The sequence below is a fragment of the Harpegnathos saltator genome, unplaced genomic scaffold (genome assembly GCF_003227715.2).
Source record: "Harpegnathos saltator strain DR-91 unplaced genomic scaffold, Hsal_v8.6 scaffold83, whole genome shotgun sequence".
NCBI lineage: Eukaryota > Metazoa > Arthropoda > Insecta > Hymenoptera > Formicidae > Harpegnathos > Harpegnathos saltator.
In genome coordinates, this window is record NW_020230682.1 from 1191589 (window position 1) to 1213797 (window position 22209).

A 22209-nucleotide genomic window follows, 5' to 3' on the forward strand; every position below is an offset into this window, starting at 1 on the left:
ATCCCGCTGGTGCAATTTCCGTTTTCCTTTTTTTTTTTTATATTATCCCACGTTTTCTCATCATGATACATCTTCCCTCGAGAGGAAGATGCGTACTATTCCTTCCTGCCGCACACACAAACTACTAACGATTACCGCCATGTACAATACACACGAGCCATTTTGCAAGGTATACAATAACGACGAAGCTTTTGTAACGGAGAGAATGTACACGAAACGTATACATATATTAATGATAAAACAGCGAAACAGGATTACACTGTGTATAAACATAATTTCGCTCGCTGTTTTATTATCGTACACTCGCGACATCATAAATAAATATACCGTCGGAGGGCAAACTTGCTATTGTATTTACATTTTTTCATATCGCGCGTTTCACGCGCGGCGGAATTTCAATCCAACTGCGAATTACCGTTTTCGCAACGTGCAAATTAAGCGTATGTTATAGAGGAGGAGGAGGAGTGATATCGAGAGAAAAATAATCGCGCGAGAGATAAATCGATGCCTCGAGGGAAAGGTGCACATCACGCTTACTCGTCGCGGAGATACATCCTTCTTTACAACTACTTAAACTATGCAACGTATATTATCGTTTCAAATCGAGCCCAGTCTAGTCAAGGTAATCGCCTTTGTAAAAAAGCAAAAGAGGAAGAGACGAACGGGAAATGGAGCGCTAAATCTAAGAGGGGTTGTTTTCGAGTATTTCAATACCTCGGGGTAAGCTCCGAAGGGCTGAAGTAACGCACGCGGCGCCGTCTCGCATTTGATAGCGTCGCTTATACGTCTGTATACGAGCGTATACCAACGACAGAAATCTCAAGGCGACTCAGGCTGTTGGATCTAAGTCCAATTATTGTCTAGATTGCGACCTTATCGATAAGACGTAACAATACATAGATTAAGTTACAATAAAGCATCCTTTTCCATACACAATCCGGCCAATTTTCGTGCGCGAAACGTTCTGTAGGAACTGCGCGATTCGGTCGTCTAGTCTCTCCGTCCGTCGACGATCTGAGATGCAGACCTGGACGTCATCCACGAGAGTGCCTGTTTCGTTGACCTCGTCGCGCCGCAACGTTCAGTACAACATTATCGCTGCAGCTGTCTTCTCTTCGAGCGCGGGGATCGGCTCCAGACGATCGTCTTTCTCTCTGCCCGACCCCCAGCCGACTAACGCTATGCTGATAAGGTGCACGATGCCAGCGCTGACGACGAGCCTGAATGAAACGATAAAGCGTACTTTATTCGAGCAGAGAACCTGTTTCAAATCAGGTTTCCTGATACTGACTATTCGACTAGCTCGACAGGTAACGCGAAAATATCAGTGGAAGATATGGAAATATCAAGTAGTCTATATTTACATTTACCGTGATATTTCAGGTCGTCGAGATGAGGGAGAAGCTTTGATTGGAAACGGAAGCTCTCCTTCTGCACTCTCGGTGAGAAGAGCGACTTACCAGAATGAATAGCCGAGCTCAGCGGAGCCTTCGCTGGTCCACATGTTGTCGATGTCCTCCTTCGGAAGCACATTGACGTACAGTCTTGTGTAATATTGCGCTAACCAGGTGCAAGTGCTGGCCAAGCACATTAATACTGGAAACAGATTGTAATTGGGAACTCACGTCGCGTGTCGTGCGTGACCAAGGTACGGCTGCCTGCGAAAAGGCGAGAGACAAGGAGAAAGAGAGAGAGAGAGAGAAAGAGAGGGAGAGAGAGAGAAAGACTCACGTGTTAACATATTTATAAAGTAGACACTAGGGATGGACAGGATCTTCGATCTCGGTGAGGTGGCCGTGTTGAGAACTGCCAAGAGCGCGGCGAGCGCAGCCGCTACCAAGGCGGCCGACGTCGTCGTCAGAGTGCCGATCCAAAGGGACCAGGACATCACTGACGGGTCCTGGCGGATCATCTGAGGCACTGAGGAACATTATTAACGAGGCATTTTAACATTGGCTGACATGGATTGTACGATGAAGCGTAAACATGCTTTCTCGACACGTTGGCTGTCAAGTGCATCATCGACGATATAACTTGGTATAAATAATTCACCGCCGTGTGAAGCAAACATAAGAAAGCATATTTAGCTCCTCAGGTAGGGGACGGCATTTTTCTCGGTTTTCATGACTAGGCACATTTAATGAATTCGAGCCGGGCAGCCAAAGTGTTGACGCGCGTATTATTGTTTCATGCAATTGAAGCGATGCCGACCCTCTCACTCTCTCTCTCTCTCTCTCTCCCTCCCACTCTCTCTCTCTCTCTCTCTCTCTCTCTCTCTCTCTCTCTCGAGCGATTAACGCGTCTCCGGTCTCGGAGAATATTATACTCGAAATTCCGCGAACTTTGCGCCTCGGAAAAATATGCGCGCAGCGTTCGGTGCCTTCGGACGTCTCTCGCTGATGCGGATGTATTGCGCGCCGCTGAAACTAAAAGCCGCCGCTATTGCATTTTATGCTCGAGCGTGACGTGCGCTTCGAAGAGTGGAGAAAGAGAGTAAAAAGAGAAAGACGGGAGGGGGGGACCGGGTGTATAAGTGAGAATATTTCGCGCATTATATGCTTCTACGGTACGACGAAGTTTTCGCGAGACATTTCAACTTACGCCGGCACGAATAACGGATCATTGCACTCGCCGGAGGCGGCGGCCAAGTTCCGCCGCTGCGTGGTATCGGCCGCCTCGCAAAGTACTCGAGCTACTCGAAAACGTATCTCCGCGTTCCTATCGAATCCTCCTCCTCCTCAAATCCGATATGGCGCATTCATCACTTGCGCTCGCTCACGAAAGCCGCTCCCGAGGAAAATCCAAACTCGCGAAACGAACGAGCGAGAATTAGCGCGGCCAACTAAAGTTCCGGAAAACCCCGCCGGGATTGTTTTTCCCTCCTCCTTCGCTCTCCTCTCTTTCGCAAATCCATCCGCAGGCGCTTCCTCGCGCGTCGGATCGATCGCCCAGCACGATCCGATACTCCGGCCACGGTCAGTATCGGCAACGCTGATGGCCGAGCGCGCGCGTGAAAGTAGACCACGAGGCTTGGTCGTTGATTTTTGCGCGCGCGGAAACTAGTTTCTGCGTCTATTGTTACTCGCGTACGTCTCTCGTAACTTTACACTGCTTCCCCTTCTCTGCTGCCTTTTTTATCACGCGCGCGAGATTTCGACGAGAAATTCGAACGCGTGCATACTCGCTGCCTAGACGAAGCACCGCCGAGGCATAGGCCGGCACGAGCGAACATCCTGAACGGTTGTGCGTGCGTTCCCGAAGCGCGTTCCCGAAGCGCGTTCCCGAAGCGCGGGGTCGTGGAGCGACGTTTACCCTTCAAAGCTATTAGCCGGCTGAACGAAAGAGAAACGCTTCTCACAGCGCGTGCCGGCGATTCTGTTGTTCGCCTCCGGAAACGACGAGCGTGTAATAACCCACGCAAAGTCGCTCGCTCGCTCGCTCTTCGCCGCGATTATTATGCATTGTTGCGCCGGAGATTTGTCGTATTCAGCTCCTCGACGAGGCATTCGCGATCTTCGCAGAGCCGCGCTCTCACCGAGCGGCGAGATGCAACGGCGAGACAGCGGAACGTGTCCTTCGTATCGCGCTGATAATCGCGACGGCATGCCGATCATCTTTGGCTAACGGTAATATCCTGCCTATCGATTTTCCGTGCTGGGCTATATGTTAATCGGCCTGCATACCGGTCAAGGTTGCGATATGCTGAGCGTTTTTCACTCGCTCGCAAAATGCAGTCAACGTGGCGCGAGAGCGAGCGAACGAGAAAGGCGGAAAGGCAGTCCGGCATACCGGACACGTGATACGTCCTCCATCCGTAAGCGACGTTCAATTCCTTCTTGCCCTGCAGCAGGCCAAAGTGAATCCTGCCGGCGCTCTCTTGAGGATTCGGCGTCCTCCACGGTCGCGCCTCCACCCAGTGCTGCGTCACCAGGGCGGCGCACACGAGGCCGCCGCCCAGCAGTGACAGGAAGAACGTCGCGAAGATCGTGCCCCTGCGGAACATGGACGTCATCCTCGGGTCGCGCGACAACGGTCCAGTCTTCGGGAAGCTCGCGAGCGCTGCAAAGCGAGGGAACGTGTAAGAGGGAGGTGCGTGATCCCCGCAGTTTCTCAGCGAGGAGATCTCGTCGTTTCGCGAGGAAATCCCCTGCGGAAGAAAGAGGGAGGCAGGAGGGGAAAGAAGAGATAGAAGAAGCCAAGCCCGCTCGTGAAACGCGTATTTTCCGCGGCCGCGCCGGGGCAAAAAGAAGATGCTACGTCCTCCATCTCGCGCACGTAGCGCAGAAAGCAAACGTCTGCGCGATCTCGCGTGGAATAATGCCTCGCCTCGCTGCATCCTATTAACATCATCCGCGCGTTACGCCGTACATACACGGGAACCGTCCGGTGTGGAAGCCTCCGCGGCGGAGGAGAGGGCACAGCGTCCGCTCCGCCGGCGGAATAACAGTACAAATTCGTAACGTCGGCGCGCTTCGAGACGGGCGAGGATCCCGTCCGAACGGGAAAGCATCGAAGAAACAGACAGATGGATGCAGTCTCTTCAAGTCTACAAAATGATATAAAATACATGTAAGGTAGGTAGAAAGGTACTATACATCAAGAGAAACACTATACGAAGCGACTGATAATGGTCAGAGAGCGAAATGCAGAAAGAAAGAGATGAGTGTAATCGTAAGTTGTGTTTACAGAACACAGGCAGAGATGAAGCGCACAGATTCGAGGGAGAGAGGGATCGTGCCGGGCGAGGTAGATGAGACGTGGCGGCGGAAAGTTTTCCAGCAGAAATCTCCCGAGGAGAGGGACAGATTCTCTCGCGGAGTCTCGCGTCATTATGCCCGCGCGGCACTGTTCGTTCGTTCGTTCGTCGGTTCGCTTCCTTTCTCCCTGCTTGTGTTTTCTCCACTCGTTCAACCGAGCGGAGACAACGACGCAGCCCGTGCGACACGCGCCGGGCGGAGAGAAAGAGAACGAGACGCGCCGCTCGTGTGGGCATCGGCATAATTTACTTGACGACAGTCGCCATTTAAATTATGCCACACAGAAACGCCGCTTTCGCGAGCAATTATCCGGTCTGCTAGAGTCCAATCCGCGGTGGCGTGAAAGCGCCACGAGAGCGAAGCGCGTCGACACTCGTGGGCTCTCCTCGGTCTCTCCTTCCCTCCCCGGCGCGAGGTGAGCGAACGATACGAGAGGACTTTAATGACGATAATGACAACAACCTTGACCGTGGCTCTCCGCAAAGTGCACCTGGTTCAGGCTCCTGGAGAATTCGCCTTGCTTGACCTTCTGCGAGAAGTCGGCGTTGCCGAGCCTGCGGGAGAACTTGACGCGGCAATTGCCGCGCGCTGCCGGCGGCTTGGCAACGGTCCTCAGCAACGACGACGCGGCCGGCTTTGGTCGCTTGGCGAAGGTGTACGGGATCGTGTAGGGCTGCGCCACGTAAAAGTAAATCGGCCGGTAGTCCTCGTGGAGCTGCTGCTGCTGCTGCTGCTGCTGTTGGTAATGGTGATGATGATACGACGGCTGCTGCTGCAGGTTGAAGCTGCAGCCGTTGGCGGTGCAGCCGGTGCCGGTGGTGTACACGCTCGGTGCGCCGTTGCTGCAGCCGTACGAGCTCGCGTAATGCACCCCGTAGTGGTTCGCCGTTTTTTGCGAGTGACCTTCCACGGTTCTCGACGAGAAGGGGCTCGAAGGCAGGGTAGAAGACCGTAGGAACGCCGCTCTGTTTGTCTCTGCTTCTTTCTTTTTTTTTCTCTTTTCTACAATCCCCCGTCCGATTCGTCAGGCGACTCTCGCCGTCACTTTCTCCGGGTCTTGTCCACTCGTCCACGGGAACGACCTCTTGTTCTTCCTCTCGCCGGCGCGATCATCCGAGATCACTTCCGGCAGCTGAGCCTTGAATAAAAACGAGCGTGGTCGTCGGTCGTGTTGTCGCCAAGAAACTCGCTCTCGACTTTCATTTATCAGAGTGATCGTCCTCCCTCTCTCACTCTCCACCGATGACTCGTTCTCTTCAGGCACTTGGAGTCACTCTCTGGACCGCTGCCACTCAAAAATCGCGGAAGCGACTCGGCATCTCCTCTTGCGGCCGCCTCGCGGGGATCGATCGTCCGTCAAACACACGAGAGCGCCGGCGACATCGTCTTCGCCAGCGCCGGTGTATATTTTACCTTTTTAATAGAGAGAAAGAGAGAGAGAGAGAGAAAGAGAGAGAGAACACTCTTTAAAGAGGAGGGCTTAGCGTTAATCTCGAGCTGAAAGTCGCGAGCCCTGCGACAACGCGGTGCTCTCTTTTCCTCCCTCCCTCTCTTATCAGAGGGACTATCGGAGAAGCCACAGGTGGTGGATTGCGGAATACCGTTCAGGCGTTGGAAACCACCGGGATCTTTTATTACGTGTATTTCAATGGGCGGCGGCGAGCTCGCGGCTCGCGCAAGATGAGAGAAGGATTCTTTCTTCTTTAATTGTCACCCGTCGAGATTTTCTCTCAATGACGCTTTCCTTTCACGCGCGCGTCGTTCACCCGCTTAAATTACCGCGGCGACGACTCGACGTCCTTGTGTTTCCTTTTTCCTATCGTTTATATTTCGCCTGCTCTTCTACCTCAAACGGAGCTGCCGCGCGTGATTCTTCCCCGGGATTCTGAAACGCCGACGCTTCAGAATCCTCCTCGAGTACCGCTTGACGTCGTGGCTTCTCGTTGATATCTTAAAAACGTGCGCTTCTTCACCACATGAGGTTTCGCGGTGTGTCAACTGCAAGAGAAATTGGTAACGTTAGGAGATGAAGAGAGTGATTGATACGGGTGATTAATTGCGCCGGGTATGTAATTTGACTTGTTCCGAGTTGACTTGGAAAATTTCCTCTTAAAATTTCACCTCTCTCTCTCTCTCTCTGTCTCTCTCCTCTCGACCTCAAAGTTTCATATCGCGGAGCGAGCAAGAACAAAGTTTCAGCGTCACTAAAGTAACGTCTTTGTGCAAAAATTCCGAGATTAAAATTGACAAACGACAGGGAATTTCATTTTGCATCGACCTAAATTTAGATCGAAAGAGGAGTCGGGGGCAGTGTCGGCGCAAGGAGCGCGTCCTTCTAAAACGAGAATACACAAATCCGTTGGCCTGTCTGCCGTTTAAGATCGCACGAAATGGAATAAGGAAATTTCGTCGAGGACGCGGAAAACGAAAGAAAGAGAGAGAGAGAGAGAGAGAGAGAGAGAGAGAGAGAGAGAGAGAGAGAGAGAGAGAGAGAGAGAGAGAGAGGAGGGGTGGAAGAGAGAAGGAGGATAATTTTCGTATTTTCCTCTCGTGCTCGAAGCGGCATCTCTCTCTCTCTCTCTCTCTCTCTCTCTCTCTCTCTCTCTCTCTCTCTCTGACAGAGCCGCCGGTTGCGCGAGAAACAGCTAGGTGAACTCTCGACGTTAAACCGAAATGAAACGAATTGCTAACGATCTGTAATAAACGAGCGGGACAATCGCTAACGGTACGGTAAAATTTAAAAGGCGATATAATAACTCGTTTCTCGTTACCCGACATTTCTCAACTGCTCGTTGCGAAGACGGACAGACAGACAGACAGACAGACAGACAGACAGAGAGAGAGAGAAAGAGAGAGAGAGAGAGAGAGAGAGAGAGAGAGAGAGAGAGAGAGAGAGAGAGAGAGAGAGAGAGAGAGAGAGAGAGAGAGAGAGAGAGAGAGAGAGAGAGAAACACGCCGACTCGCTCGCTTATGCGCGCAGAGGCACATCAAAGATTCACTCCGTCGAGTCCTTCTCACCGCGGAAACTCGAGGATTGAAAAATCGCGAGGTGGAAAATTGCATCGTACACCATGTCGGACGCGGTCTCGCGTATAAATAATACACAAATAAATCTCTTCAACATTTTTGCGTCGCGCGACGACACCTCAGCTTTCAAGAGGATTCGAATCGCTTTTCTTCGGTGCTTTTTGGACATCCGATGAGAGGACTTGATCTCTGTCAATTTTCTGCAAGCAAATTCTCCCATCGGAGAGCTGCGTTTGAGAAAATGTTGAAACCGCGCTCGGAAACTCGGCGCGTTTGCTACGGCTCGCGTTTAATTCTTCGAATAATAGCCGCCGCGCAACCGGAAATTTTTATTTCAGAGACGCATCAGTCTCTCTTTCTCTCTGTCCCTCTATCGTTTTGGTTTATTTATCGATGTCGCGCCGGGAAAATGAATTTACGCCGAGATTCGCGCATAATACCGGCCTGCTGACAGAACTGGAGCAGCAATTGTCACGATGTAATGCATCGCGCCCGCGTCACCGCGCATTATTAAAGTCGGACTTATAAATGCACAGCCCAAGTATTTTCCTATTACTCGCCTGTGTGTTAACGGCGACGTGGCTGATGTGTCGGCGCGGCGAGAGGAGAGCGGGGGAGAAATTCCGGAGAGTTGCGTTATCGCGCAAAACGCGGCGATATCGAACCGCTCGACGCAACGGCAATTCCGCGTGTCACTTTGCTGCCCGACAATTACCGGGTGAGGCGATCTTTCTCTCTCTCTCTCTCTCTCTCTCTCTCTCTTTCTCCCTGACGGTTTTACCGTTCCTTTATTTATGCCCGTTGATCGCTGCTCGAATATTTCCAGCCGAGAGGAAAGAAAGACAGCGCGGGAATGCACGTGTGTGCACACGCGAGCACGCGCGGCTGCGGGACGAGAGCGGGTTGACGAGGTCGGCCGAATGCCGTTAGACCGTGTCACGACGCGACTACATACGCGCTGCGTGAAACATCGTCGCCTAGGAGAAGCAGAGACCAACGCTCCGAGCGGGAGGGGGCAGACGGAGACAGCGGACAAAGAGAGAGTTCCAGGATCGGAATCTGCACGATCCCGACCGCTTCGCGCGAAAAAAAGAACTCGCCGAGGTCGATGAAGACCAGGCGGATGTCGAGCGAGAGAGCGAATAAAATAAAATAAAATGAAAAAAAAATGTCAATCGTCCAATCATCGGGGAATGTCACCGTCGTCACCGACATATCTTTCGACAGACGGACTCCATTTTGCAACGATAATTACGTTTTAGCGTCGTCGTCTGCTTCTTCGCGCAGCTTCTTCATCGTACGGTACAACAACGCGCCACGACGACATCGTCCCGGAGCGAAAATTCGAAAATCCTCGTGGACGACGCGATCGCAACCGGTTCGACTGTCGTCGGCGTTTATTTTTCCCCCGACCGCACGGTGCGTGCCTCGCGTGACGCAACTCCCTCGACACGTATCGGCCCTCGGGGCATCGGACGGAGAGATGCACCGTGGCCCGGCGCGTCCTGCGCGCGAAACTAGGACACGCAGCCGACCGTCGGCGCGGTGTCTCTCCTCCTCCGGTGCCCCTCCTTAATTCCTTCGCACCCGCGGATCTTGGGCGACGCGCGATCCCAAGCGAGTTTCGGTCGTCGTCGCACGCGCGCTCCAGCAGGAGAGAGACAGAGAGAGGAAGAGAGATATCTCCGAGAGATCGATTCCAGCGGCCCCCCGGAATCGGGGGAGGGATCTATTTTGACCCAGAAAGCGGATCCGACCGGCTGGGATCGCGACTCGCGAACCGCGACTCGCACATTCGCGCGCACATATTCAAATGCAAAACTTCGGTCGCAACGCACGCGTTTTCGCGCCGATCGCCGGCGATGCAGCACGCTGCACGGCTCTCATGAATAATTTAATGCTCGACATAGTTTCATTGTCGTGCGTCAAATGCCATTGTGTACACACGCGGATCCCGCGTCGGTGCCCATCATCGTTACGCACATTCCTCGCGCTTCATTACCAAGTGAAAAAGGGAGATTAGGGCGCGAGAGAGAGAGAGAGAGAGAGAGAGAGAGAGAGAGAGAGAGAGAGAACGACACGCGCGACCAGATCCCTCGCTGATCGCACGGTTTTGTCGCGCTGCTAAATAGCAAGCGATCTTTCTCTCCCTCTCTCTCTCTCTCTCTCTCCGTCTCTCAATCGCGATTTGATGTCGACACGAAGCGTGAGCTGGGAATTTTCCTGGAAATAATTTGAGCGACGATACCAGCCCGCGAGATACCAGAGTCGCATACTTTCCAAAGGATCGGTCACCGCGAGATGCCCGCGCAAAAAGCCGAGAAAGTTTGAAAGTAACCCAGCATCATCTTTTTTCAAGCGGCTCTAGCTTGGGAGGCAGGGCTATGGGGGACAAGATACACTTTAAACGCGCGGCTGTAATCTTATATAATCTCTCTCTCTCTTTCTTTAGCGGAGAATAAAAATATTCATGATGATTAGAAAAATACAAGAGGTTGACGAGTTTGCTCTTTGCATCGTCTTGTAACCAAGCTTCTAACATTCAATGAAACGACGCAGGTGCGAGTGCGAGCGACATTAACGCACGAGCGAGACAGTACGACGAGCCGGCCAGGTATCAGAAGAATGAGATACACAAAGGACTATGTGTTTCCGCAAAGAGCGAGGGAATAGCGCGTGGAATCTTGCCTGCATCGCTTCGGCATCGTTTGCATCCTGTTCCGCCGCTGCGTCTGCCCAACGGCGTGCGCGTCTCTCCCTCGAAGTAAACGGCAAACTAGCGAGTAAATGGCCTTGAGCGGCGGCACGCGGTCCTCTCTCGTCTGATTCTCTTCGTCGGCTTCTTCTCCCGTCCGATCGCGGCACAATTTCAACACCGATCCGATTCCGCACACGGCGTCGCGAGCTCGTAATTTCCGGAGTCAACCGCGCCGAGATGACGCGCGCACTGCGTGTCCCACAGTGTCGGTCGAACTGAATTTCACGCTGCCACGGCTCCGTCTCTTTATGCTTCACCTGGCGTGTGCAGGTGTGCTGCTTGCAGGTGGCACCACCTTCCGAGCGACCATGTCTCTTGGTCGCTTACCGATCCTGCCGCACGTCCTGCGAAACGATCGCGCGACGGCGACGGTGGAGGATTCGCTTAGGAAGAAAGGAGCGGGCGTTCAGAGTGCTGAAACGGCAGGTCGAGGGATTTAGACGAGATAAATAAAGAAAAACGAGCACACTTATTGCGAGAAAATATAGCAACCTTGCGCGACGTTGATACAATAAAATTTATTCGCCAGTAGCAATCTATACAGCCTGTACAACGCAAGCACGAACAATTAAATATTGTATTGCTTTAGAAAACGTTCCTCCGCCTTGCTGGATTTAACGAGTATGAGGAACGTTGGCATGCCGTGACGGACTGTGAAGCTGAAAAACAAATTTTCACATTTTAATGACAATTCTTGCACGTTCTCATCGATAAGGAAATATTGTCTCACCGTTCGTCTTGCAATATTTTGCCTAATGTCTGCTGAACATTTATCACATGGATAGAAAGTTCCTTCTTGCCTTCAAAATATACATTTATATTTTCGACGTTATACTCATGTTTCGTGTCCCATTCAGGGGGCACACTCAATATGTCTGTCAATTGTTCTAGGAATCTGCAAAAACAATAGGGAAATGTATCCTAACAATAAAGTAATATATGTGACTGAGGAAAAGAGAGAATTTTGCAAGTTGGAAACATACAATGTGTCTTCGTGAAATCCTTGCACAAAGTCACTTTGCATTGACTCTGGATATAAAATTAACACTGGCCATAACAGCCTGTTATTTGTGTCCAACTCTACTCTTTTTTGCGGTATGTGTGACTCATTGTGGTCCAGATCGCTTAGTTCTATCTTTAGATTGTTACTTGTCTGAATGTTGATACCTCTTTCTAAAACTGCCTTCAATAATTTCTCATCAGCTTTGTTCAATTGTTTCTCTAACCTTGTTTGTTTTCTCTTATCTCTTTCCAAACATGCCTATAGTTATCAATATTGTACAAGGAGTAATATTTTATAATCAAAGTCTACATGTGCATATATATTTATCAATAGTCCTTACTTTTCCAAGCACAGCATCGTTTTGTAATTTCAAAATGTCTTTATCAGTCGCTGCCTTAGCAAGAAGCTTGTCGCACAATTCAATACACTGATCATAATCTTTAAGATGAAAACTGCAAGTGGCAGCTCGAAGTAAGGCTTTGGGGTATTCTTGTTTCAAACTTAGAGCAAGTTTACAGTCGTTTAAACTTGACCTGTAATTTTGTTATTGAATTATACAATAGTGCCCACTAAATATGTCGATCATTTAATACACACAATTATCAAACTTTGTACCTATAATTTTTCAACATGAAATGGGCAACTGCTCTGTTATTATAGAGCTGGGCCATCAATTCCTTATCTTTACACTTGGTTTTGATTCCTTCTGTATAACTAAGAATCGCAATCCGATACTTTTTGTGCCTGTAGTTGAAGTTGCCGTCCTCTTTGTAATTATTTGCTAATTCTACACGACACAAGTATGAGAAAGCAGATATATCATGCAGTTGCACATGTGTGTGTGTGTATATCAAAAGCAATTAGAAGCGAGAACAATTTAGGCATGTCGCAGATGACAACGTACCTTCGGGAGTATTTTCGTCCTCTCCGTACTTGAGCTGTTGCAAACCTTCCATCAGTGGGGACAGCTCCTCACCGGGTTTCGGCGCGGTACTCATGAAGAACGGATGCTTGTCCATTTCTTCTTGCCATTTGTCCTCCGACCATCCTTCCGTATATTTCTTTTTTTCCAGGTTGTCTATGTACTCGTCCAATTCGGCATCCAACTTGGTGGCGAGTGCTAAACGCTCCTCGTCCGTCCAGGTTTTCTTCTTATCGAGCGTTTCCATTCCTCGTTTCCATTCGTCGAAACGAATACTTTTGCGTCTCGAGCCCACGAAAACTGACCGTTGTTAAAATAAAGATTGATCAAAAATATTATACGTGATTTGCGCTTCAAATATTGTTCAACGGAATGAACATAACCGCAAAAAACTATCGTACTCGTCTCGGGGACCACATGAATGTAATTGACAACGATAAGCCCTTCTGTTTTTATCGACCGAGCGCTACTTCACCTCGAGATGGCGTCACTTGGGCTTCCGAAGAATTTTTGAATCTCAAGCGCATTTCACGTTCACTACCTTACGTAGTACGTATACGAATGTTTTATTACTTGCATTGATTTATTGTAGAAACTCGACGCAATTGTACTTACGACGAACAAGTGCCTGGTAAATCGCGACTTGAATACCGCAGACAAATCAGCCGCGGAACGGATTGTCACGTGACACAATCTGCTGCGATGTCGACTCGCTAAGGGGATATTCTGCGTGCGAATTGTCATCACCCAGGAGCACCAAAGGTAAGCTTCGCACGTCGATCGTGAATCGGCTGCCGAGAGTAAGTATTCCACCAGATTCCACAAAACAGGCGGGGGGTGTGTCGGGGGTGTCGCACAGATTATGATGCGCGGTGCCGACGATTTAAGTCGACGTCGTTTACAATCTCGATCTGTCAACGAACATTTTAACGCGAATTATCGCCGAGAATAAGTTTAGCCCATTTTCCGAGATGAAATATTGTTACAAATTTCTTGAGAACATACCTCGCGTAACAGAAGCGTCGGCGTCCATCGGCGTGCCTCGAGAATCGTAATCGTCGCAGTTCCGGAATATGGCGGCCTTTCCGGCACGGGTCATGGCGGGGCGATAACGTATCCGAAAAGCCAGCCCGTATCTTTCGCGATGTCGTCTGGCTAAAAGCGAGTGTCACGCAAGATTTGTCGTCTCCGGGGAGCACCAGAGGTAAGCTTTGCGCTTCGATCGTAAATCAACCGCCGAAAGTGAGTATTTCGCGAAATTAGCCGTCGGAAGCGTCGCGCAAGGTATTACAGGTTATGATACGCGATGCCGGCGATCCAAATCGATGCAATTTTATTAATGAACTCGTCATCGAGAAATTCGACGCGAATCATCACCGATGACGACGAAAACAAGTTTCGTGCGCTTTTCGAGACGAAATTATTACATAGGAAGCTACTGAAAGTATATCTCGCAAATATCGATACGCATCGGTACTTCGAGAATCGCAATCGTCACAGTTCCAGAATATGGCGGCCTTTCCGAGACGGATCGCGGAGCGGCAAAGACATATTCGAGGAGCCATCCGGTATCTTTTGCGATGTTGACTGGTTAAGAGCAAATTCCGCGTGCGAATTGTCATCTCCGGGGAGCGCCAGAGGTAAGCTTTGCGCTCCGATGATGAGTATTTCGCGAGGTAGCCATCGGAAATATTACGCGCGAGATCGAAGGTTATGATGCGCGGCATTGACGATCCAAATCGATGTCGTTCACATCCCCAAACTGTTAATGAATAATGACGCGAATTATCGTCGATGACGACGAGAACAAGTTTCGTGCGCTTTTCGAGATAAAAAATCACTAGAAAGTTACTCGAAATTACATCTCACGTAACAAAAGTGTCGATGCGCATCGGTGCTCGGAGAATCGCAATCGTTTCAGTTTCGGGACATGGTGGGCTTTTCGGCACGGATGATAGCATTGACATATCCGAAAAGCCGTCCCGTATCTGTCGTGACTTCGACTCGCCAAGAACGAGTGTCGGGCGCGAATTGTCGCCGGGAGTGCCGAAGGTAAGCTCGACACGTCGATTGTCAGTCAGCCGGCACAAGCGAATATTGCGCGAAATAGGCTGTCGGGAATGTCGCGCAAAGTATCGAGGTTATGGTACGTGACGGTCGGGATCCAAATCGATAGCGTTTACATCGTCAGCCTGCCGACGGCATGTTTGACGCGAGTCGTCGCCGTGATTGACGCAAGTTTCGATCTTAAAGCTGAGGTACGTACATATAGATGAACCTAGTCAAACCATACATGTTAAGTGTTTGTTTCTCATTTCCCATGCGTTTATTTATCGTCATGTATCTCTGCCTCGTGTGTAAGCAGAATGAATGTGCTCAACCCTCGATAAAAATTACTACTCTCATCGTGAAAGTACTCGCGCGCGCAGCAGTCACTGTAAGAATCGCGATCGTCTCGTGTCCCCTCGCAATCTCGACTCGCCGGCGACGATTCCGTCCGTCGCTGGGAGTGCCGAGCTGCCGAGAGCGAGAGCGGGCGTGTGCGATGATCGAGATAAGCGGCCGCTGGAAGTGAGCATCTCACGGGCGACCGAGCCGAGAGTGTAGAGTTTCGCGCATTACGGCAATTTCGAGCGGCTTTGCAAATCGCCGCCGCGATTACACCACGTTGTGCGAGTCGAGTCGTCCGTCCGAAATATCGCCGATCGCACGCGAGCTCGCGCCTCCGCGTAGCTTCCCGCTTCGCGGGAATAATCCCGTCGGATTGTCGCTCGGCGAGCGCGCGCCCCCGTAAAAGCCCGTATCGAAAGTTGGGGCACACCGAGGAAGAAACGAAGCCGCAAAACGCACGTCGATCTACCCGCTTGGCTACTGCTAGTAGTAGGTTAGGGTGGTGGTGCGGCGCCGCGGCAATATAGCACATAGGTGGTGTAGGAGAACAGGGAGAGTGGAAACGCGGTGGCGACCGAGCGAGAGGCTTCGTGCGTTTCCGTCAGCACTCGGCCGGGTAGCCTCTTTGTGTTCGGGTAGGGGCAAGATGGCGCTCGGTGAAAGCCGGGCAGCTATTGGTCGATCGCGCTGCGGCCGCCAGTCTCCCGAGAACAGTCGCAAACACGGCATCGCGGCGGATCGAGCGATCGAAGAGCTGGCGTCGTCGTCGTTCTCGTTGTCCGCGGACGGTACGGCGAAAAAAATATAAGGCAAAACACACTCCTCGCTCCTTCGTCGCGGCGGCGGCGAGTGTAACAGACGTAGGTCGTGCGCGACTTGTGATACGGACGAGAGAAAGAGCAAGAGAGCGAGAGAGGAGAGGGCGAGAGCGAGCGACAGAAAGAGGGCGAGCTTCGTGGCTGTCGTCGCCGTCGTAACATTGTGCGCGAAGCCGCATCGACGCGCGCGGCTGCGAGAACGAACGAACGAACGAACGAACGAAAAGAGAGAACGAGGAACCGCGCGTCCTCGTAGTCGTCGGTATTGTGAAGTTAGCAGTGTTAAAAATCTCGAGTCGAGTCGTGGGTCGCCGTAGTCGCTGACCGCGCGGGCGGCTGTGGTCGCGTCGTCCGCGAGACCCTGTCGTGCTACCCTGTCGCGTTCGTGGTCGCGAGTGCGTGTACGGATCACAGTGCCAACGGTAGCAGTGTGCAAGCGCCAAGTGCGCCTTGTCCGTTGTCAAGTGTGCGTCTTCGTGGTTGTCGTCGTCGCTGCTGCTGCTCGGAGCTGGATTTATCAGGCGCGGCGTCGTCGTCTCTCCCCCAGCCACGCGTTTCGCCACCCTTCATCACCAACGCTCGGCACACTCGGACTTGCTGTAGTATCGGTGAGTGCAAATCTAATTCATACATACACAAGAGAGGCGCACGAGCCGTCGACGAGATCGCTCGCGTCGATCGCTGCTCCCTGTGCGCCGATGCGTGTCCCCGTGCGTGCGTGCATGCGTGTTTACGGTATCACTCGAATGTGCGTACGGTCGTGTGTACGCAGGGCGGAAAATCGGAATAGCGGTGGGTGGTGCTTTCTCTGCGCGGCGAGTTGGCGTGCTTCTCTCTCTCTCTCCTCTCTCTCTCTCTCTCTCTCTCTCTCTCTCTCTCTCTCTCTCTCTCTCTCTCTCTCTCTCACACACACACACACACACACACACACTCTCTCTCTCTCTCTCTCTCTCTCTCTCACTCTCTCTCTCTCTCTCTCTCTCTCTCTCTCTCTCTCTCTCGTAAATCCGCCACTCGCGCGGTAATCGAGATCGTTCGTTGCTCCGAATTGATGTCGCGGCGCACTTTTTATAACGCACGAGTACGCCGCGCATTGTTTTTTTCCTTTCGACCTCTCCGTCCCCCTTTGTTTTCCTCGATTGTCCGCTCGCACTTGCGATACCGCGTCCTTCAACGTACGCTTCCGGATGTCCACAGTTCGGCCATTGCGAGCGAGCGTGAGTCCCGTGTAATGAGGGGGTGCCTTCTTTTCGTATCGACACGGGCATCGCGGGATTCGCACCCCCGTCGTAGTGCGGTGGTGCATGTTTGTGCGTGTGCAAACGTGGGGTTGCGGCGACCGCTCCTTTCTCGAGCGAAGAGGCTGCCCGCGTCACGGGAGAGTCTCTCCTCCGGCGTCCCTCTCTCTCTCTCTTTCTCTCTCTTGATCGCGTCGACCGAACGTCGACACTCGCACCAGCACTTGTAATCTGCGCGAAAGTGCCATTTTTCCTCCGCGAATAAAGGGTAAGCGTGAGAAAGCACGCAGCTGCGAGAAGAGCGCTCGCTCGCGAGTTTGATTTCTCTTTAATCTCGTGGAAATTTCGTAGAAATCGGCCGAGAAAGTTGACGAAAAAGCCTTCCTCCCTTTCCCTCCCGACGCCGCGCCGCCGTCGGGGAAAAGTCCATTTATTGTTGTACACACCACCACTGCGCTGGTGGCCGCTGGTTGTAATGAGAGTATGCGCGTTGCGCGATCAATTTCGGAAGATCTGCCCCGGTAGTACGCCGCGAAAGATGTCGCGCCACCCCCTGTCGCTGTCGCGGTAGTTTATTATCCCTAAGTGCTGCTCCGAAGTGCCGCTCTCTTCTGCCTCTCTTTTCCCTCCAGCTTACAAGCCGTCTCTCCGCTCGCTCGCTCGCTCGCTCGCTCCCGCTGTTCTCTTTCTGCCGGCGAGATACACTCGTCACGCTCTCTCGTACTTATTTTATACGCGCACGCGTCCGCGCGCGTTTATGCGATGAATGAGAAATGGGCCGTGCCTCTCTTTCTCTCTCTCTCTCCCCCGTCCCCCCCTTCTCTCGGTGGGAACCAGTTCCGATTTACGCGGTTACGCGTCATATGCTTATTACGCGGCACACCTCTCGGCTCCTCTCTCGAGGAGGCTGCGACTCGCGCGTAACGTTATCGTCCTGACGGAAATTTTACTAGCGACGGCGAGACGCGTCCTCCGTGTCCTCCGCGACGACGACGGCCGCGCATACGGACGAGATAACGCGCGCACGATGCGGATGGATGCTGACGAATACGTGTACCGCGGCTGTCGCAACAGCATGTGCTGTCAAACCGTGTGTCTAAAATTACCGGCACGATGTGACACGCTCGACAAGGCCGCGGATTTTCGGCTCGGCGCGGCTTTATCGCGCGGAGAAACGAACGGCTGACGTCACCGGCTGGCGGCACGAATCACACGCTAATGCGGATTCTCGCGCACATTAGCCGACTCGCTAATGCACTGTCAATGTCGCGCGTGTTTTCGTTATGCGCCTCAGATGAACGAAAACACCATGGAAAGAGAGAGAGAGAGAGAGAGAGAGAGAGAGGGGGGGGCGAGAGGGGGAGGGAAAGAGAGATGGAGAAGAGAGCCGCGTTATCTCGAAATGTCATCGGTCCCGAGATTCCGTCTGCCGAAAAACATCCGCGAGGCAGATGGGAGGAGAATAGCGACCACTCCGACGACATTCCCGAGGAATCGTTAATCGCCGGAGGCGGGGAAGGGGGGGCGAGTGGGAGTCTGGCGGGAGGGACGAAACGCTATTTCGAAAATGTATTATCTCGAATTTGTGCGCTCTGTTGCGGGCGCAATGCGCCGCCCTGCCGCTCGTTCTCGACCTCAATCTCAAATTAATGAAGATTAAGACCGGGCCATTCGGCCGTATACATTGTATATTGCGCGTTGTATGTGTTTCGCACGTGACGCACAGCGCGGCGCGGCGCGGCGCGGCGCCTCCCGCGGATCGCGATTATGCGCTTCTTTTTTCCGCGCGCGTTTTCCGGCCAACCCGGGGATATATTCGTGTACGTTCGGCGGAGACCCTGGTATTTTTCTACGTGGCGCTTTCGCAACGAAATGAATATTGCTCGCGCGCCGCATTTCCGTGTAAACTCGGGATTATGACATTTGGAGATTTCGCGTTCTCGCCGTGAGCGCCGCGCGCGGTGCTTTCCTCGCGCGGTGATGCCGCCTGCTTTTCAATTAGCGGATCTCGCGAAACCGACGTTGCTTTTTCCTTACTTTTGCTGAAACAAAACGGGATTATTCGGGAAAAACACACGCGCGTGTGCGTGTGTGTGCACGTGTGGAGAGGGAGAAACACCGAAAACGCATATCGCATCGGCGAATACGTACAACTGTGAAATAAACGAGGAAAGAAGATTATTGTGGAATGAAACTCGAGCCCGAGTTAGTAGTAACGATAAATCAATCACTTTGGCGATAAACGCGGCTGAAAACATATCCAATTTCGATAATTTCGAGATAAATTTTAAAGGGCAATCGATCCCCGGCGCGCACAGCCGGGCGCGCGCGCTATTGATCCCTGATCGTGTTATTAATAACAACGTAAATGATACGCGCGCAGATATGTGCGTTCGGCACGATTCAGAGAAAGACATAACATTTGCGCGATACGATAATTGAGTCTTTATTTACAATCACGTATTCGCGTGTTAGGCGTGCGCACGTAATACTGGTGGGTGCGCAGGAGGGGAGGGGGAAGACTAGAGAGAGACGGGTAGGTGACTGAAAATGGAAACGCACGGCAAATTGTCGAAACTGTTGTAGTTTTATCGGCTTTTCGGCGTGCCGATAATTCGCAGCGAAGTGACTAATTAACACCGTGCGCGCGAGAGAGAGAGCAGCGCGCGTGTAAACCACGTCGGTGCGTTTTTTCCGACGATGCGGGGATATTTAAAAAATGCATAACGATGACGCAGCGTTTTTAGCGACCGGCGGCTTTAACTGTCCTCGTTGTTGCGCGCGGCAGATCGGTGTTTTCCGAATCGCGCGCGCGCGAACAACAATTGAAAAAATGAGGGGCCGCCGATAAATAACGAGGCGGTCGGTGGGCGATTTCGTCTCGTTTCGACTCTCGGCTGGGTATTTAGCTCGACGACGAGACCTTTATTTCGCGATGCCATTGCCGCGCGTTGTCAACGGCGGACCAGAGTCCTTCCCTCTCTCTATTATTCCGGAGCGGTTTGATCGATCGTTTATCTCAATATTGTTTAATCGAGCGTCCGCTGGTTTAAACAGTGTCGTTTAGCAAAAAAGAAGCAATATTCTGTGCACACGTCGGTTTGCTCTTGCTCATATTTTTCTCTTCTGTCAATCACCATCCTCCGCCGCAATGTGTTTGTCACGTATGTGTGTGTGTATGTGTGTGTGTATGGCGGGGGTGGAGGGAATGTACCTTCAACGGAGGATAAAACTGACAGTGTTAAAAATTTTTACTCACCGCATTCCTTTGCTCTATTTGCGCGACGCTGAATGTACAACGAGTGACCTTTCTTCGACCGTTGTTTTTGACGAGCTGACTGCATCGTGCGAAAGCAAGGCGGAATTTTCGCGCGTACATTTGGCTCGATTATGCTAAAGCGGTCTTAATGGACGTGTTTTTCGTTTTCGCTTTGCCGCGAGACGCCGCCGCCGCATTCTGCGGCGGGCGTTGAAAAAAGGAACAGAGCTTTTTTGCTCGTCGTGTGACACGCGGGATGTTTTCATCGAGACTCGCGGCCCGCTGATCGCCGAAAAATGCACTTTTCCCATATGAGTCGAATCGTCCTTTGTCTCTCGGCAATTCGCCGCGTAGTCGTCGTCGTCGTCGTCGTCGTCGTCGTCGTCGTCATCGTCATTTTCTCGAGAGCTCGGCGAGAAAGCCCCGCGGGAGAGGAGTGAATGGCTCGGAAATTAAAATTAAAGCTACCGGTGTGCAGCGTGGGCGTGTTCTCCTTGTCGCGCTCGATCGATTTGTTTTGCTCGAAAATGTACGGGCCTCGCGCGCCGTGCGCTGCTAGGAGAGAGAGAAAGAGAGAGAGAGTCCTCCTCTTGCCGTATTCCGTAGTGACGTCAGGAGTATCGCGAAATAATGTATCACACAGGTAACAGGTGTTTCCGCATTTTCTGCTCGTTTTTGCCAAGAAAAACACGTGCTTCGCTTAACCGGTGTACCCACACACGCCGGTCCGGCGCGGCTTTACAAGCGCGCGATATAGCCGTTTTTGTAGCGGTGCCGCCGCTATTTTGCCTATAAACAATTTTCTTAATGCAGCTAACAGTACCATCCTGCCGCAGAGATGAGATATAATTCATTGCCGGGCCCCGGCCCGGAGGGAGAGAGGGAAAAACAGGCTCGCGGAATAAATGCTCTTTAAACGCAATTGCACCGCCGCGCCGCGGTGTCCGCGCGCGCGCAATCGCATTAATTTCCATGAAGTCGCCAGCTCGTCGGAATGGGAAGTGTACGATTATTTCGCGCGCCAGATTGCCTTTCTTACATCACGTTCGCCGCCGCGTTGAAATCCCGGTATGTCCGGAAATTCCGCGAACGTGAAATTCAGAACATACGCGAGCGGAAAGAACGGATCGTCGGATGATGTAAACAAATTGTGCGCGCCCGCTCCTTCCTTTCTTCGTTCTCCGGGAGCGAGAGAAGAATTTCATTCGTCCGCGGAGAAAAAAAAGAAAAGAGGACGCGCGTCGCGGCGATGGCGGCGGGCGTTATCGAAATTCAGAGAGACGCGTTGGAAAAAAAAAATGGGGCGCGATTAACGTTTCGACTCCTCGCGGACGACGATCGGTGTACGTCCCGGCGCTCCGAGTCCCGATAAATTCGATTTTCGACCCAGCGGAAATAACGCGCGCGCGCACGCACGCACGCATTCGCGGTCGATAATTCCGAATGCGATAATTCATTTTTACGAGCCCGCGGTGCATCGCGTTCTCTCCGGTTTGCCGCGAACCGGCCCGGCGTTATTTCTCTCCTGTCGTCGGCGATTTCTCTCGACTACTGCGATGGGGGGTTTCCATTCGTTCGTATCTTTCTTCCTCCTCCTCTCTCCATATCTCTCTCTTTCTCTCTCCGCTACAATAGTATGAAATACAATATTGGCGACCGTCTTCACTCCCCGACTGCCTAATTATTACTCTATTACTTTATATTACTCTATATTAATCTATTATTATTTATATCACTATTCATTATATTATTTTTTTTGTATTTTATTTTATATTATTCCATTACTTGTTTATACTTACCTTGCAAATTCTTTCAACTAATGTATAACTCAAAATTCTTTGTATCATTTTTGACTTCCTTGCGCTTGAGGGAACACTGTCCCAGAGTGCTCAATAAATAACGCTTCCTCTCTCTCTCTCTCTCTCTCTCTCTCGCTCTCTCTCTCTCTCTCTCTCTCTCTCTCTCTCTCTCTCTCTCTCGCTCGCTCGCTCGCTCTCTCTCTCTCTCTCTCTCTCTCTCTCTCTCTCTCTCTCTCT

At 51.7% G+C, this 22209-nt stretch overlaps 3 protein-coding genes across 6 annotated transcripts in view; 1 reads left to right on the forward strand and 2 right to left on the reverse strand.

Moving 5' to 3' along the window:
* LOC105184126 (uncharacterized) lies at nucleotides 1-5780 on the reverse strand. 3 transcript variants are annotated; one of them, XM_011142682.3, is made up of 6 exons: nucleotides 5220-5780; nucleotides 4373-4546; nucleotides 3790-4059; nucleotides 1732-1920; nucleotides 1461-1596; nucleotides 1-1220 (listed from the first exon to the last, which is right to left on the reverse strand). In XM_011142682.3, the coding sequence occupies exons 3-6, from the start codon at nucleotides 4010-4012 to the stop codon at nucleotides 1082-1084; spliced, it is 687 nt and encodes a 228-aa protein (XP_011140984.1). In that variant the 5' UTR covers nucleotides 4013-4059; nucleotides 4373-4546; nucleotides 5220-5780; the 3' UTR covers nucleotides 1-1081. The 3 variants fall into 3 exon arrangements, with proteins under 3 accessions (XP_011140984.1, XP_011140985.1, XP_019697434.1); XM_011142683.3 differs by lacking the exon at nucleotides 4373-4546; XM_019841875.2 differs by lacking the exon at nucleotides 4373-4546 and having other exon boundaries at nucleotides 5248-5417.
* Nucleotides 5781-11045: 5265 nt separating this feature from the next.
* Nucleotides 11046-12903, reverse strand: Dpit47 (DNA polymerase interacting tpr containing protein of 47kD). Of its 2 annotated transcripts, none has more exons than XM_025307037.1 (6): nucleotides 12450-12903; nucleotides 12161-12332; nucleotides 11886-12078; nucleotides 11526-11725; nucleotides 11273-11437; nucleotides 11046-11201 (listed from the first exon to the last, which is right to left on the reverse strand). In XM_025307037.1, the coding sequence occupies exons 1-6, from the start codon at nucleotides 12712-12714 to the stop codon at nucleotides 11111-11113; spliced, it is 1086 nt and encodes a 361-aa protein (XP_025162822.1). In that variant the 5' UTR covers nucleotides 12715-12903; the 3' UTR covers nucleotides 11046-11110. The 2 variants fall into 2 exon arrangements, with proteins under 2 accessions (XP_025162822.1, XP_011140979.1); XM_011142677.3 differs by having other exon boundaries at nucleotides 11526-11803.
* Nucleotides 12904-15486: 2583 nt separating this feature from the next.
* LOC105184119 (uncharacterized) overlaps nucleotides 15487-22209 on the forward strand; it is a 115829-nt gene continuing 109106 nt past the window's right edge. The window contains exon 1 of the mRNA XM_011142674.3: nucleotides 15487-16284. The gene's annotated coding sequence lies outside the window, so the exon portion shown is untranslated. The remainder of the gene's footprint in view (nucleotides 16285-22209) is intronic.